Source organism: Pan paniscus, chromosome 3 (genome assembly GCF_029289425.2).
Source record: "Pan paniscus chromosome 3, NHGRI_mPanPan1-v2.0_pri, whole genome shotgun sequence".
Classification (NCBI taxonomy): domain Eukaryota; kingdom Metazoa; phylum Chordata; class Mammalia; order Primates; family Hominidae; genus Pan; species Pan paniscus.
The window spans coordinates 80,297,583-80,315,262 of NC_073252.2; the positions used below are offsets into that span (position 1 = coordinate 80,297,583).

A 17,680-nucleotide genomic window follows, 5' to 3' on the forward strand; every position below is an offset into this window, starting at 1 on the left:
GTGTGGATATTCTCCAAAATATGATTTTAAATTGTAGTTTTATGATTATAAATTGATTATAAAGGGTTTTGTACTCTTCTATTTATTTGAGTATGTGTTTAGGTTTTACAAATTAACTATTTTTTTCATTATAAAAATAACAGAAGTATGCATACACACACACAGCTAATCTTCATTATCTGTGGATTCCACATTTGTGAATTCTTCTGCTTGATAAAATTTATCTGTAATTTCACAATACTTGAGATGTTTTTGTGGTTACATGTCATAGAGTGACATTTGAGTGTCATATGCATAGAGTGACATTTAAGTCATGTGATATGCCCATTCCCAGCTGAAGCCGAACACCATGATGCCTTCTTTTGCCAGTTCTCAAACTGTAGCAAAGTCTTCTTTTCATGGGCTATTTGGTGCCATATTTTTTGCATCTTTCTGCTTTTTGTCAGTGATTTTGCTGTTTAAAATGACTCCCAATCATGGGCTGCAGTGTTTCCAAGCAAAAAAGGCTGTGATGTGTCCTATGGGGGGAACTTACCCATGTTAGATAAACTTTGTTTGGGTATAAGTTACAGTCTGTTGGCAATGCATTTAACGTTAATGAATCATTAATATGCATATTAAATAAGGTACATTTCAGAAGAAACAAGGTCATGTATTGATTGTTGACAGTATGTTGTAATCAGAGGAAGCTAACTTTGTATCTCCTCTAAAAGCAGTGGTCAGTGTTTGCTAATTCAGAGCTCGGGGCAACTACATAAACCGTAACTCTACAAATAAGGAGAATCAACTGTATATATGTAATATGTAATACATAATTAGAAAATATACTGAAATAGGAATCAGAAAATTTAAAGTTTAGTAATCAGCTGTACTTAGAGAAATCACAAGCATTTGGAGTCTCAGGTTATAAAACAGATAATTTATCTTCTATGTCTATTTGCTGTAATTGTCAAATGAGATCAGGTATGGAAAGCCTTTTTGTAGATTATAATATAAATTATGAAGATAGAAAGTTACCAATCTGAGGAGAAAAATTTAAATGAAATTACAAAAATAAAACTTAAAAAATTAAATGACCAATCCTGAAAGGCCGTTGTATATTCCAATGCAGTAACTAGTTACAAACAGGATATGACTGTATTAAAACAAATGAAGAAAAAAAACTTTTATGAGAGTAAAAGGTAAAGTTTGCAACTGGCAACACTTATAATCTAATTTGTAAATTGAAGAACAACGTTGATGGAAATTTGTAAAGATGACACAAAGGTAACTTCAGACATTCCACTGGCTGCCACATTGCCTGCTTAGAATGTTACAGGAGCAATTCCTTCACTAAGTGACACACTGGGCTCCATGATCTTCAAGTCCTTTTAAAATGTTAGTGATTCCTGAGGGACTAGGAGTGTGAGGTGGAAAGAAAAGAGTTAAATACTAGTGACTGAGCCCATACTATGTGCCTGGCTTTTTATCTTGAGTTGTGATAAAACTAAATTATGTTTGTTGTATTCTGTTTAGTTATTTGGAAAATTCACACATGTGGAATAGCTATCGATAGCAAAAAAATTATAGGTACTCAGTAAATACTTCTTGAATTGATAGTTTTAAATGCCTTTAAACATAAGATAAATTGTGTATTTATAAATAATTTTTTTATTTATATAAATTTAAGGGTATAAGTGTAATTTTTTTATATGGATATATTGCATTATAAATGAATTTCACAGTCCTAAAGATTTTACTGTTCACAACAATCTCTATTTTTCTTTTTTAATGCTTACTGAACCCCTCTCATCTGATAGGCACCGCATTAAACAATTTATATTTTTTCATTTAATGCTCACAAAAACCCCATTAAACAGTCATTACTCTCCCATTACGAGTAAAGAAAAAGCGGCACAGGAGGGTAAGTAACTCCCTAAGGCCACATACTCAGTCAGCGGCAGGCCAAGCATTTGATCCCTAGTCTTACCAGCCACCTAGGCTACATTCTTTTGGTGACTGAAATGACTAAGTATTTTCTTGTGTTCTGCCCCCTGCAGCTACTGGGAGTTGGCTGGTGGTTGTGGTTATGGGTCACTGGGCCACCGTAAAGGGGAACCCACTCTATTTTTCCCTTTTCTCAAAATGTACCGTTGAGCTGAGTGCTGGTTGAGGTCTGACCATAAAAACATGCTAACCAGGCCGGGCGCGGTGGCTCACTCCTGTAATCCCAGCACTTTGGTAGGCCGAGGCGGGCGGATCACGAGGTCAGGAGGTCGAGACCATCCTGGCTAACACGGTGAAACCCCGTCTCTACTAAAAATACACAAAAAATTAGCCGGGCGTGGTGTCGGGAGCCTGTAGTCCCAGCTACTCGGGAGGCTGAGGCAGGAGAATGGAGTGAACCCGGGAGGCGGAGCTTGCAGTGAGCCGAGATCGCGCCATAGCGCTCCAGCCTGGGCTGCCTCAAAACAAACAAACAAAAAAACAAACAAACAAAAACATGTTAACCAATCATGGCAGCCTTGAGCAGGCAAAGCTCAAGAAGTGATCCTGAAGAAAAGCTCCACAAGATTTCAAAGAAGGCAGACTGCAGTGATGGGATTGATATCACTGGTTAAGTCTGACTGCTGAAGAAGAATGGGAGGAAGTTTTTCAAGAAAAATAAACAATGTGCACAAATCTTGGAGGGGATCACTATACTGGAAGGCTTCTGAGAAAAATAAAACCCTTATTTATCTGATTAAACATTGGTGTTAGAGATTAGCGGGAGGCAAAAATAGAGAAAACTGGGCTGAGTCTAAGCCTCTTAAATTTCCTTCTTTTTTAAAAAATGACATTTTCCTCTTCCCTTAAACAGTTCTTCAAACTTATGATATTCTCGGGAGCACTACCTAGGAATTACCACAAGAGGGCACGATTTCCCTAAGAGTCTATTTTTAGAACTGCCATAAAATATTTAATAATTTATTCACCTGATTTCAATAAAAACTATCACTTTTTCTTATCTTAAAAGGGAGATAGATTCCTGTATCAGGACTTGATATATTTTTTCATTTTGGGCTAAGTCCTGTCAGATCCCTGGTAATCCAGTGTGGAGGGGGGAAAGCAAATAAAAAAAAAAACTTTCTTCTAATGCCTTTATTCAGCAATGATTCCTCTGAACCATTATAATTTTCCATCAAGACTTTAGAAGAACTATGACACCCTTCCAAGCACAAGGTAGGTTTCTGGATAGAAAAAATTATCAAGAAGCTAATGGTTGCTGGCCAGGGCACAGTGGCTCACCCCGTAATCCCAGCACTTTGGGAGGCCAAAGCTGGCGGATCACTTGAGGTCAAGAGTTCAAGATCAGCCTGGCCAACATGGTGAAACCCCGTCTCTACTAAAAATACAAAAATTAGCCAGGCGTGGTGGCAGATGCCTGTAATCCCAGCTACTTGAGAGGCTGAAGCAGAATTGCTTGAATCTGGGAGGTGGAGGTCGCAGTGAGCCAAGATATCGCACCACTGCACTCCAGCCTGGGTGACAGAGCAAGATTCCGTCTCAAAAAAACAAAAACAAACAAACAAACAACAAAAAAAGCTAACGGTTGCTGTTTTGTTTTGTTTTTTTATCCTTGCATACATCAAATCTCAAATGTTCCAATGCCTTTGAAAATACAGAAGAACAGATTTAATCTCAATATACGCACTTTACTTTGGGTATTGAGGATAAAAAGCTTGTCATCTGGCTCCAGTAGTTTGCATGCATAAGCTATGTTGACAGCTGTCTCCTGCTTGTCCCCTGTCAGCATCCAGATCTTGATGCCCGCTTTGTGAAGAGCTTCTATAGATTCAGGGACTCCCTCCTGCAGACGGTCTTCAATGCCAGTAGCACCTAAAAAATAACCAAAGTGCAATAGGACTTGTAAGAAACCAAAGCCAGCTGAAGCTCAACTAGTCTACAGTTGAATCATATCTGTTAGCCAACTCAACCCTGCACTACATAAACTGCCCAGCTGCTCAGGAGAGTCAAAGGAGGTTTGACGACCCAGACCAAAATTATATGCAATGTAATATTTTGGGAAGGAAGCCTCAGGGATCAATGGATTTATCAAACTTACTCGTTCTCCTTTTGGCTAGATTTCTTATCTGTAAATTGAAGGGATTTGAGTCAATTATTTATGCAACCTTACACTACAATTTTATAATTCTATGATATTCCCAAGGATAAGGGTGGGATTTTATTTTTATTATTATAGATTTAGGGGGCACAAACGCAGTTTTGTTACACTGATATATTGTGTAGGGGTGAAATCTGGGCTCTCAGTGTAACCATCATGCAAATAGTGTAAATTGTACCTGTTAGGTAATTTCTCATCCCTTGCTCCCTGACCTATCCTCCCACTTTTCTGAGTCTCCAGTGTCTACTATTTCATTTTCCATGTCCATGTATACATGTTATTTAGCTCTCACTTATAAGTGAGAACGTGTGGTACTTGACTTTCTGTTTCTGGGTTATTTCACTTAAGATAATGGCATCCAGTTTCATCCATGTTGCTGCAAAAGACACAATTTCATTCTTTTTTATGGCTGAGTGGGATTCCATTGTGTATATATATGTGTGTGTGTGTATATATATATATTATATCACATTTTCTTTAATCATTTGTTGGTGGACACTTAGATATCTGATTCTGTGACTTTGCTATTGTGAACAGTGCTGTGATAAGCCTATGATTGCAGGTACTTTTTTGATATAATGATTTCTTTTCCTTTGGGTAGATACCCAGTAGTGGGATTGTTGGATTGAATGGTAATTCCATTTTCAGTTCTTTGAGAATCTCCACACTGTTTTCCATAGAGGTTGTACTAATTTACATTCCAACCAGCAGTATATAAGCGTTCCCTTTTCTCTGCATCCTTGCCAACATCTGTTGTCTTCTGACGTTTTAACAGACATTCTGACTGGTGTAAGATGGTATCTCATTGTGGTTTTAATTTGCATTTGTCTGCATCTGATAACTAGTGATGTTGAGCATTTTTTCATGTTTGTTGGCCACTTGTTGTCTTCTTTAGAAAAATGTCTGTTCATGTCCTTTAAAGGGCAGGCTTTTAAAGAATGCTCCTGCCAGTAAGATACAATGTCTATTTGCAGTGTTCTTTCATGGGTCTACAGTTCCCTTTTCTGAAACAATTGGGGCCATATGTGTTTTGGAATTCAAACATTTTTCAGATATTAAAAAAGTAATATGGTGCATATACCATATTCTATAATACTTGTTAATCAAGCATATTAATATTTCTGCAGGAAAACTGACAAATGTTCACCTAAATTAGGATAATAACTATAAATAGTCTTATATCAAATCAGGTATGATTTTTCTGCCAAATGAGTTTTGGCACTAAACCCATGGAGCATTTTTGATTTTGGAATCGCAGATGAGGAAATGTGGACCTATACTACTTACACTGTCACAGAGAAATCACTTAGGGTAGGCATCATTGGTCCATTTGCTAGATACTAAGTTAGGTCAATGTTTTCCTCCTAAATAGAGGAATGGAGCTCAGAAGCTGGTATCTTGGTATATCAGAGCTTATATTAGAATCTAGATCTCCAGACTCTAAGACAGTGGTTCTCAAACTTGACCGCCTTTAGCATCACTTTAGGGAGCTTTAAAAAATTCCAATGCCCAAGCCACACAACAGATCACTTGAATCAGAATCTCAGGGGATAGGATGCAGGCATCAATATTTTTTAAAGTGCTTCAGATAATTCTAAGATGCAGTTTAATCCAAGACAAGAGGGGTCAGTTGTGCAATTTTAGTTGAAATCAGGAAGAGAAGAAAAATAAATTTCCTTAGTCCAGTAGCAGGTGCAGGATAAAAAGCTTGGAGCCAGGCAAACATGAGCTCCATGTTTGGTTAATGAGTAACTGTCAGCTACTGGCATGTGACCTTGAACAAGTCATTGAACTGCTCTGTGCCCCGAATTTCCTCTACATAAGATAGAGATTTGTTGTGAGAATTCAAAAAAAAGATAACACGTATTAAGCACCTTATCCAATGCCTGACAAGAAACTCTATTCTTGATATTTATCTTGATTTGAACCAAGATATTTATTGGAACATTTACTTGGCTTTGTAATCTATGTTAAGTGTTGGATTTTACATGATCTTCTTGGGGTGACCATCCTGACCCCATCACAAGTGAAGTCTAGTTCACTGCAGTGGACAACAGAATAGAATGGATTGGAAGTTGGATAGAGATCAGACTGGACAGGGTAGGCAGAACCATATATGTTTATTAGATAACAATGGAAGAAAATAACCCTTATTCAAAGATATCCAGTGTTTTTCAAAATCCTCCATTCAGGCAATACAAACGTTAATTCACCTACCAAGTAATGTAAGTTTGTTCTCCAACCTCATGGCAGATTCAAGTAGTAATTCTTCCCTGTTGTCAATGCTGGTTTCAGCTAAAAAATGATTCCTCAGCCACTCTGCATATTCAGTGTCACTCATGACCTATGGGAAGAATTAAAAGAGAGGTATGAAGCAAGCCATATGATCTTGTGGGAATACCAGGACTGACCTCTGGCAAAATATCAAACCATCAACTTGTTTTACATATTCCTCCCTCTGGGCACAGCCATGTCAGATCCATATCCTCACACCACCTGGACACTAGCTTCCCAAACTCTGTGGTCAGACTAGTGCAACACTGATGATGGATGACCCTTTAACTCAGCATCTCTGGAAATTCTAGGCACCATATATGATGACAGTGGGTTAATGTCTTTAATTAAATCAGAAAGTATGCAGTTGGGAGTGGTCTCCAATTGACAGTTAAATCCAGTTTGATTCTAATGGTGCAGTTGAGAAAGTGGTATCAGGACTGTTTAGTTCGAAGGATTCTGTAACCAGCAGCACCTTTCATACCTTTTGATGTTTTTTTTTTTGTTTGTTTTGTTTTGTTTTTGTTTTTGAGACAGAGTCTCGCTCTGGCCCAGGCTGGAGTGCAATGGCCTGATCTCGGCTCACTACAAGCTCCGCCTCCCAGGTTCACGCCATTCTCCTTTGATGGTTATTTTATGTAGTTAATGAATGGTAAAAAGAGAAGGGCCCTATGGGTGAAACAAGTCTTATTCCAAGGAAAAATTAAATGAAATTCCTGGGGAAGTGATCAATGATATATTTTCCTTTGTCTTTAGGTTGCCATAGAAGGAGAAATCTACATTTCAGTTTTTATAAAGCAGAGTGGAGTAAAGCAGGTGAGGCAATTCCCCTCTCTGTCTACTTATTCCTGCCCACAGGTCATTCGATTTGAGAGAATCTGACACCTGTTGGGCTACATTTTAATCAAGGGTAGGATCATTCAATTGAAAAGGCAGAGTTGGTTTGATCTTGAACTCTCCATTCTTCCTTTAACTGTGTGTGGGGCAGGCTTTTTGTTTTTGGTTTTGTTTTTGTTTTGAGATGGAGTTTTGCTCTGTCATCCAGGCTGGAGTGCAGTGGCGCAATCTCAGTTCACTGCAACCTCTGCCTCCCAGGTTCAAGCAATTCTCCTGTCTCAGCCTCCTGAGTAGCTGGGATTACAGGCATGCACCACCAGATCCGGCTAATTTTTGTGTTTTTAGTAGAGACGGGGTTTCACCATGTTAGCCAGGCTGATCTTGAACTCCTGACCTCAGGTGATCCACCTGCCTCAGCCTCCTGATTACAGGCATGAGCTACTGTGCCCAGCCATCAGACTTTTGATTCCTTATGCAGCTGGTTGACTGAGTTCCTTGGGGTCTACAACAGATCCCACTTTCCCTAATGCAGCTCCCATGAACTAAACCTTGGGTAAGAAATGAAAAGTTCCGGTGAGAACATCTCTCAAATAATTTATTGGAGCTCCATCTTCTTTCTTGCTAAACTTTTGTTTAGAAAGGATATGCATTCTCAATAAAGAATAATCAATACTGAGATAATATCTAGGATATTTACCTGGATTTACATATAAATACTTACGGGCACATAAGAAAAGAGTATTAAGAGCTTATTATGAAAAAATTAAGGCTCATCTGTGCCCTCATTCTTTCCAGAGCAGATTTAATGCTGTAAGACAGAGAGATCAACATTTTCAAAGTCCTGGGGGAAAGAAAGTAAGATCCAGAGATTTTTATTCCCAGCCAAACAACTGTTTACATATAAAGTCACTCACGGACATATTGAAACATACAAGAACTTAGAGACTATAAGTTTTAGGGATCCTTGTAGCAAAATACTTTGAACAAACTTCAACCAACCAATATATGGAATAGAGAAGGTAAAAAGAGAGCCAGTGTCCAGGGGACTTTCCCCAGTATCTGGATTAGGGTTTGCTACACGCTGGTTTTCAGTCAGTGATAGCTAAACAAGGGAAAAAACAAAAAAGATGGAGCGCACTAAGCAGTCTCACCTTCTTTGCTATACATAAAGTACGAAGGCCTTGTTTGGCATAGTCATCCAAGTGCTTCTGAGTTTTCTCCCTTACTATCATCTGTTGTTTCTCCAGACTTGCTCCATCTGAAATAATGGACAAGATGCTTGAGTTCCTACCAGTCTGCCAAATTACAGAAATACTTTTTAAAACAATAGTGGTTTTATCCACACTAAAAAAACAAATAAAAAAGCCTTCTGGTTTTGAATCCCAAATGGGTATCTATAAAAGGGTCCACTCAGAATAAATCTTTCCCTCGTTTCTTTCCCCTTGGGCAGAGGAAAGTACAAGAACCTGATACAAACACTGTTCCCAAATCATCAATAACAACAGTAACATAACTATAATGCTGCTAGCTGACATTTATTGGGCACTTTCCATTTGCTAGGGACTTGGCCAAAGGCTCTTCATACATTGCATATAGTATGTCATTAAACCTTTCAGGAACCTATAAAGGAGGTACTCTAAGACCCATTGAGTTGAAGACTTAGGCACAGAATAGTTAGCTAACTTTATCAAGACCCACCTAATGATGGAGTTCACATTTGAACTCAGATCTGGGTAGCCCCAAAACTTACTTGCTTTCCCATCAAATCCTAGGCAGCTTCCCCCTACTTCACCAAATGTGATTAGTCCCCAAATAGCTGTTTCTTTGCCTTTATAAAGCCATCAAGTATGCTCTTTTAATCTCCGAGCTTTTCAAATCACTACTATTTCACTTTTGTATAAACTTACCTGGGGAAGCCACCGACAGTAACTCCATGATCACAGAATCAGCGCCTTTCGTATACACCACAACTTGATTGGAAAGAGGGTGTCGGACCACAACAGACATTCTTTTTCTCACTGAGTCAAAGGGCAGGATGTGTAGGAGCTGAAATGTTAATGGTCCCAAAGCAGCAAAGTCCACCATGACCTGCTCTGGTGTCCGAGACCGTAAAGTGCATTGGTAAGCCCTGGCAGCATACACTAAGGCCGCTTCGTCTGGGCTCTCGGCCTCATAACACAGGTTGCAGGCCAATGGCTGTCCAGGGAGGGACTCTGCCTTGCCATTCAGGAGGCCTGCATCACCGTGTTGTTTCTCTGTTTCTGTGCAGCAAGCTGAGCTACTGGAGCACTGGGGGCTCTCACACACCTGGGAGACCTCTTCCTCCACAGGTGAAGCTGGTTTCATTCGACTAAAGAGAGGGAGTCTGCTCACAAAGGCGTTTGGAACTCCAGAAGATGGCTCTTTCCCACTGTTAAGCGATGGAGAACTTGATCTTCGGACAGACCATCTCTGGAAAAGACTTTTAATCTCTTCCAGAGACTTAATGGGCAACCCCCCCAGTGAAGGGTGTCTGATCTATGAAAGACAATTTAGAAAGGTCTCAATACAGTCAAAAGCAGTTTCTAACAACTTTGAAGGCAAACTGGAAATAAATTAGATATAAAAAGAGTTACCACTCACTTAAATGGCTAGCAGCCCATTCTCTATTTACGACCACCATGGAAAATATTAATACAAATAAAAATTTGTTTTTTAATAACTATTCAGATAATTTGATTTTTATTAATATTTTTAATATTTATGTAATACTTTGCTAATATTTTAATAATATTAAAATGAATGACATACATTTCTACAATCATTTAGAAAGAAATTTGACAACTGATAATAAAAGACATAAAATGTTAATATTGCTAGCAGTGGGCATCCTTCAGCAATTTTTTTTCTAAAGAAATAACTTGAAATACAGGAATTCCATGATCTTAACTGTGTGTATCCTAACCATAACAATTTTAAAATTATAAGCAAATTAAGTATTCAGTAACAGCAAAATAGACACATCTTGAAATGTTATATAATATTTAAAAATAAAGCTTATAAAGTCTATAGGGCAATACTGAAAAAGCTGTGAGACTAGTATAAAAAAAGTAACAAGTAATAATATACATAACAAAAACACCAGAAGAAAGCAAATCAAAAGATTAACAAAATGTATTTTTCTCTTTTATTTTCCAGATTCTACAAGTTTGTTACTTTGAATTTTCTTTTAAATGGACCAGTAAGCAAAGTAGCTTCATCAAGAAGAGTTATCAATATCATAATGTGGATTTGAATTTCTATTTTCATAGAACTTTTTCTTATTTGTACCCTGGTTTCTCTTAAATCTTAACTTTTATCAGTGACTAAACTGAGAAATTCACATTAATCATGGAAGGCCAATTAATTGGATGGAAAAATTTTCTCATTCAGAAATGCTCAATAAATGAAAAAGTTTTCCCATAAAAATAACTAATTTTATAATAATTTGAAGGTCTTATGCTGGTTGATTTTCAAACTTATCAGCAACTCAGAAATGAAGAGTAAAACACAATCACAGATGAGGGTTCTGTATCTCACATGAATGCTGATTAGCTACTTATTCACTGCCCTTCTATCATTACTTTGAAATACCATGAGGCTTAGACTCTTATATGCTTCAGAGATTTTCTTTCAAGCAGTAGAATATTATATTCTTTAAGAATAACCAATAATATTTCTTAAAAGGAAAACACCAAAAGATGCTTACTTTGGGAACAGATTTATTAGAAAAATATTTTTGGGGGAAAAGAACAGCCTTTATTCTGTAACTGCATAATCATGTTTTCAAAGAGCAACTTCCTAGGCAAAGCCTTGTAAAAATACAGATCCTGATGAAGCTCAACTTAATTGGAAGGAAATTGTTTTTATGTTAAAGTTGACCACCTCTGAAGCTGCCAAAAGAAAATGATCTGATGGAAAATTAAATTGAATTGGGTTGTGCTGCAAATTGAATTTTAAGTGAGTAAAAGGTGAGATAGTTACACACAAGGAGGCTAGCACAGCAAATGGTGAATCACCAGCCCGTTAAACAAGTTTTCCTCCACATTGAAAATGAATTTTCCATGAATTCTAAGCTACAAATAGACTTTAAAAATCTAGCTTTTTTTGGCCAGGTGTGGTGGCTCACGCCTGTAATCCCAGCACTCTGGGAGGCCAAGGCAGGTGGATCGCCTGAGGTCAGGAGTTTGAGACCAGCCTGGCCAACATGGTGAAACCCTGTCTCTACTAAAACTACAAAAATTAGCCAGGCGTGGTTGTGGGTGCCTATAATCCTAGCTACTCAGGAGGCTGAGGCAGAAGAATTGCTTGAACCTGGGAGGCGGAGGGTGCAGTGAGCTGAGATCACGCCACTGCACTCCAGCCTGGGAGACAGGGTAAGACTGTCTCCAAGAGAAAAAAAAAAGGAAGAAAAAAATATTATTAAACATGATATTGAATCCAATACGGTATATTTTGCCTGATATAATACATACGATGTTGGAGGTCTCAGAAGTCTCAAAGAAAGCTTCAATTTGGCAAATAAACTAAAGCAAAATGAATTGCTCTCATCACTACCCTCTTAGAGGCAAATAATATAGTAGCACTGAGCTGTATTTCCTAGGTTCAAATCCCACCTCCCCAACAAACCAGTTTTGTGACCCTGGGTAAATTACTTAGCCTCATCTGTAAAATGGAGAATAGTAGGGTAATAGCATCTAACTCATAGGATTGTTAGGAGGATTCAACTTGTTAATACCAATAAATCACTTAGACCAGCGGTCCTCAACCTTTTTGGCACCAGGGACCAGTTTTGTGAAGACAATTTTCCACAGACGGGTTGGGTGGGACCTCAGATCATCAGGTATTAGATTCTCTGGGTATTAGATTCTCATACGGAGGGCACAACCTAGATCCCTTGCATATGCAGTTCATAATAGGGTTCGCGTTCCTATGAGAATCTAATACTGCCCCTGATCTGACAGGAGGCGGGGCTCAGGCAGTAATGCTCACTGGCCCTCTCCTCCCCTCCTGCTGTGCAGACTGGTTCCTAACAGGCCACAGACTGTTACCGGTCTGCAACCAAGGGGGTTGGGGACCCATGACATAGACCATGGTAAGTGCAGAGCACAGAACAAATGCTGAATCAGTGTTATACAGCTACTATTATTTATCATTTTTATCCATATATCAAGCTCAGTACAGATACATTTAAACCCAAAATTCTCTTCTGGAAAGTGACCCTTGTTTGCATTAGAGAACTTACTCACCTTTTGTCGGGGTTGGTTAGGAGCAGAAACCACTACTGTGTTGCAAATTGCCAATGCAATGAAAAAGTCGATAATGTACAAAGTTTCCAGTGGTGGATTTTGGATGGTCTCATCTAGTGGCATAAAGAGCCGAGGTGTAATCTGACTAAATTTGTCTAAAAGCCTGGTGTCTGGTACCACGTCTGTTTCCTGAAGATCCAATAAGACAGTGTGTTGTTATAAGAAGTATATAAAAATTAGTTTTAAATCAACATGAGAAATAACTTGTATAGCCAGGATCTAAATGAATCATGAGATGGTAAACTTTATTTTTCTAAAAACAATTGTAATGTATATCGTGTCATGGGAAGTGAGAATAGGAAAATAAAAGATATAAAAACAAATGGATAATCCAGAATGCACCTCATCAATGGAGACTCTCTTAACTATTAAACTAAACAGGAGTTTAGTTTTCACCAAATCTAGTTGAGTGTTTTCTCATTTTGAAATACATAATAGCAGAGGTAGATTTTATTGAGCCCAGAATTCTACCTCGGTCATAGATTTATTCACCATCACTTGATGAATACTAACTCTTAAACTTTGGGCATTATTCATACCATGTTATTGCAACAAAATATTTTATGGCTCAAGTTACTGCTATTGTAAAAAACAACTCTCCAAAAATAAAAATGATTATAAGCAGGCTAACATATTTTATCAGCATTTTCAAGTAATACAAGACATTAATAAGGGTTCTTCCAGATTTCTGATCACCACATACATTTGGCAACTACACTTTCTTCTCAGTACAGGTTTGCTCTAAGAAGTTGTTATTGAAAAAATGTACTCCATTTTGTTTGACACAATGCTTCTCACACGTGAGAGTACGAGTTTTGACAAAATAATGTTGTAGTAGAAATCTAAGTATAATCCAGTAACATATAGTTAACTGCTTTAGAAATTTTTCAGCTGAGTCAAAGGAGGAACCACATGCTCAGAATCAAGGTTGTACAAAAGCACCATTGTATTCTAAGAGTCCTAGAGGCAGCTGGCCTGCAAAGCACAGTGACTGCAGGAAAGCCAGGAGAGGAGATTTAGAGAAAAGAGTAAAATATAAGGATGTATGACATGGACTCAGAAGATTATGGTTTGCACTTATGCTTAAAAGTTTGGTGAGAGTTAGCATAGGTTTAATAAGAAGAGAGCATGGGATGGAAACCATATGGGTTTAGGTTCAGGTCTTAGCTCCACTGCATACTAACTGGAGGTCTTGGGCAGCTTACTTAACCTCCTTTTCCTCTTCTGTCTAATGGTAAAAATAACACTTACCTCCCAGGTGGCTGTATAAAGTAAATGAGATAATGACTAAGATGAGACCAGTAGAACAGGAACCTAAGTCATTTAATGTTCCTTTTCCTTCTTTCTTTCTCAAATGACACACTCACCTTCAGACAGGTTAGCAGTCTCACCTGGCTTCCAGACTCACCAAGTTACCTGCTGTCAAAAAGCATTGCTAAGTTTCTATCTAAATTCATTAATTCTACTGGCTTGTGCTATTTGACTTAGCAAAATTTGAATCTTGTTCAGTTTGATGGAGTTCATAGCCATTCATGAGCTGATGGCTGTTAATTAGTAAGTTGGTCACATTCTCTCACGAGTCTCACATATATAGTAGCTCTGAGCTGGCACTTGTGCTAGACCCTCAGTTACTCAGGGAACAACGCTGGCCTTAAGGACCTCCTTGCCAAAGTCAGTAGAAGAAAGTGGTAAAGTTGGAGAGACTTTTTTATTTGGTCAATGAAGAGATGCCTGGGAAATTTGTTGCATGGTATTTTACCAAGGCCTATGATTATGCTCTTGTCTAGTGCTTATGAGATTCCACAGGTCAGGGCAATATTTCCAATGGCATCCTTCTCTGAATGTTAACATGGAATAAGCAAAAAATTAACAAAGAGTTCTATACTGAAATAAGTTTAAGAAAAGTTTAAACAAGTTTTTTAATTTCAGCATTTCTCAGAGAGTTTAACGGGTATTAGGAATCTCCAAGAAGAGGCTAGTATGTGCAGGCTTTCCAAATTCTATTTTTTAGAGACTTCTTTTATAGAAGACATTTGGGACTGAGTCAGAGACCATAGAAGCTAATAGTGATTTCATTGTATCAATGATCTCTGCAATTATTTGACTAATAATTGGTTCAGAACATAAGGATTATCTTGCATTCTGAAGTCAATCTAACATTGATGAAAGGTTTGCAACTTCTGCATTTGTGACAAATGCTATTTACTACGGTCTAAATGTTTGTGTCTCCCCAAAATTTGTATGCTGAAATCCTAACCTGCAAGGTGATGGTATTAGGAAGTAGGGCTCTTTGGGGATAATTAGGTTAAGAGGGCAGTGACTTCATGAATGGGATTAAAGTCCTTATAAAACAGGTCCAAGGGAGCTTGTCCACCATATGAAGACACAGTAAAGAAGGAACTGTTTTTATGAACCAGGAAGCAGGCCCTCACCAGACCCCAAATCTGCTGGCTCCTTGAACTTGGACTTTCCAGCCTCCAGATCTGTGAAAAATAAATTTCTGTTGTTTCTAAGCTACCCAGTTTATGGTATTTTGTTCCGGCAGCCTGAATGGACTAAGACACTATTTATGTAGTCAACATAATATGCCATTCAGGGAATCCGATGGCTGCATGACTGAAAGGCTGTGCTGTGGCCACGAGAACAGAAGTAATACTGAAGTTGGCCCAAGCTGGAGGTGAGTGGGAACAGTGTGTGAAAGTGGGGTTGTGTGGCTTTGGTCAGCAAAACTGTGCTGAGAAGTATTGCCAAAATAAAGTGGGAAAAATCTAGAAAGTCAGGACCATAGAAGACCTTGAAAAGCACTATAAAACAATATACATAAAAGAGCCCAGAAGATTTAAGGAAAGGTCTACATACAAAGAAGCTTCAGGCATGGCTCATTCTTCTACTTTAGTTGGTCCCACTAAAATAAGTTAATTTCTAGTGACTAAGAAGTTAGTCACTGAATTAAGGTGAAGCATGCAATTCTTATCTGCATGACTGTATCCGTAGCTGTTTCTCCCAAGATCCAAATCTTCCTTATTGAGACCCAGGATTACATTATTAGCTTTTGCTCTCTTGTCAGTGATGGGTGGCTTCTGCCTTCTCTGGATGCCTGCTAACTTCAGAACCAGACTCAAACCATCTTGCTTTAAATAATTCCTTACATAGGTATGGAATCTCTCCCCAGAGAATTTGGAAGGCCCATTAAAGTAAGGACCATATCTTATTGATCTTTGGATCCCTAACTCAGTACTTGACACATGGGTAAGCAATAAAAGTGTATTGTCATATGTTACTATAATTTGCTAATCTCATATCCCATAAGGAAAGAGAGGGAGAAACAACCAGAGGAAAAAGATGTCACTCTTTGGAAAATAAACACATATTACCTCCCACTGGGCTCAAGTAGATATCTTTTTAAAATTCAAGAAAATTTTTACTTCACAAGAGAGCACAGATTACAGAGTATGATGTAGACAGCTTCCTATAATGTAAACAATGCCTTATTTGGTTTCCTGGTGAGAGTCTAGTATCTTTGTCCTAATCTTGCATGGTATCTGCCTATCTCAAATTTTAGATTTACCCTCATAATTCCTATTATGCCTTCCTACTGAGAGACAGGACTAGCTGGATTTCCTAGGCCGACTAAGAATCCCTAAGCCTAGCTGCGAAGGTGACTGCTTCCACCTTTAAACACGGGGCTTGCAACTTTGCTCACACCCGACCAATCAGATAGTAAGGAGAGCTCAGTAAAATGCTAATTAGGCAAAAAACAGGAGGTAAACAAATAGCCAATCATCTGTTGCCTGAGAGCACAGCGGGAGGGACAAGGATAGGGATATAAACCCAGGCATTGGAGCCGGCAACGGCTACCCTCTTTGGGTTCCCTCCCTTTGTATGGGAGCTCTATTTCACTCTATTAAATCTTGCAACTGCACTCTTCTGGTCCGTGTTTGTTATGGCTCGAGCTGAGCTTTCGCTCGCTGTCCACCACTGCTGCTTGCCACCATCGCAGACCCGCCGCTGACTTCCACCCCTGCGGATCTGGCAGGGTGTCTGCTGTGCTCCTGATCCAGTGAGGCACCCATTGCCACTTGCCATTGTTCCTGCACGGCTAAGTGCCTGGGTTCATCCTAATTGAGTTGAACACTAGTCAGGGGTTCCATGGTTCTCTTCCGTGACCCATGGCTTCCAATAGAGCTATAACACTCACGGCATGGCCCAAGATTCCATTCCTTGGAATCCGTGAGGCCAAGAACCCCAGGTCAGAGAACACGAGGCTTGCCACCATCTTGGAAGTGGCCCACCACCATTTTGGAAGCCACACGCCACCATCTTGGGAGCTCTGGGAGCAAGGACCGCCCCCCCCAACCCCATGACATTACTAAGTTGTAGATTTCACATTCAGGTTTACTCCTTCCTTTTTTTTCTCTCTCTCCTCTATTTAAATTCAAATTAACAAGTAAAAACTGGCCAAAACTCCCTTTGCCCTCTAATAGTGTTGGTTGAATCTTTTGAATGGCTTTCATATAATTTAAATGTTAAATTTGTTTTAAATTTCATATAATTTAAATGTTAAATTTGTTTTAAAACAGAGAGAAGCAGCAGCCCACTATAATTGTTTATGCAAAACTTTAAAAACCCACGGTTTAGTAGTGGACAAAGACACTCTAGATGGGACATAAAGTTGACCAAGGAGCTCTAATACTGTTCTTCACTCCTCCCCTAGTTCCACCTCTACCCAAGGTTTTTGATTTCATTGCCAGATGCCACTCTACTCATTTTAAGCGTTCACCACTCCACCACTGCAACTTTGGCTTAAGAGTGGACACAAATATCTTCTATTGCCACCACCCCTTCCCCACTGATTCCTAAATAACACAGTCCTGAAAAAAAAAAAAAAAAAAAGACAAAGGTGAATAACCACATGCTGACAATTCCTCCTGCACACCACGTTCTCCCTTGGCCCTGTGGTTCTGAATGTCTGCATGTACCACGTGCTGTCAGCTCCAAATGCCTTTCCTTCCTTTTCCAATCTGTGAACCTCTCTCTACTCATTAGTTTAATCCTAACTCAAGTTGTAGCTCTTCCGGGCAGCCTTTCTTGATCCTTC

The 17,680-nt window shown here is 38.9% G+C and overlaps 1 protein-coding gene across 3 annotated transcripts in view; it reads right to left on the reverse strand.

Moving 5' to 3' along the window:
* The window catches only part of ATP10D (ATPase phospholipid transporting 10D (putative)), a 114,059-nt gene that overhangs the window by 31,414 nt on the left and 64,965 nt on the right, over window positions 1-17,680 (reverse strand). For all 3 annotated transcript variants that reach the window (XM_055111571.2, XM_003816019.5, XM_055111572.2), the window contains 5 exons: window positions 12,523-12,711; window positions 9,163-9,772; window positions 8,407-8,513; window positions 6,362-6,488; window positions 3,674-3,858 (listed from right to left, as the gene is read on the reverse strand). In XM_055111571.2, the coding sequence (XP_054967546.1) occupies window positions 3,674-3,858; window positions 6,362-6,488; window positions 8,407-8,513; window positions 9,163-9,772; window positions 12,523-12,711 (1,218 nt within the window). The remainder of the gene's footprint in view (window positions 1-3,673; window positions 3,859-6,361; window positions 6,489-8,406; window positions 8,514-9,162; window positions 9,773-12,522; window positions 12,712-17,680) is intronic.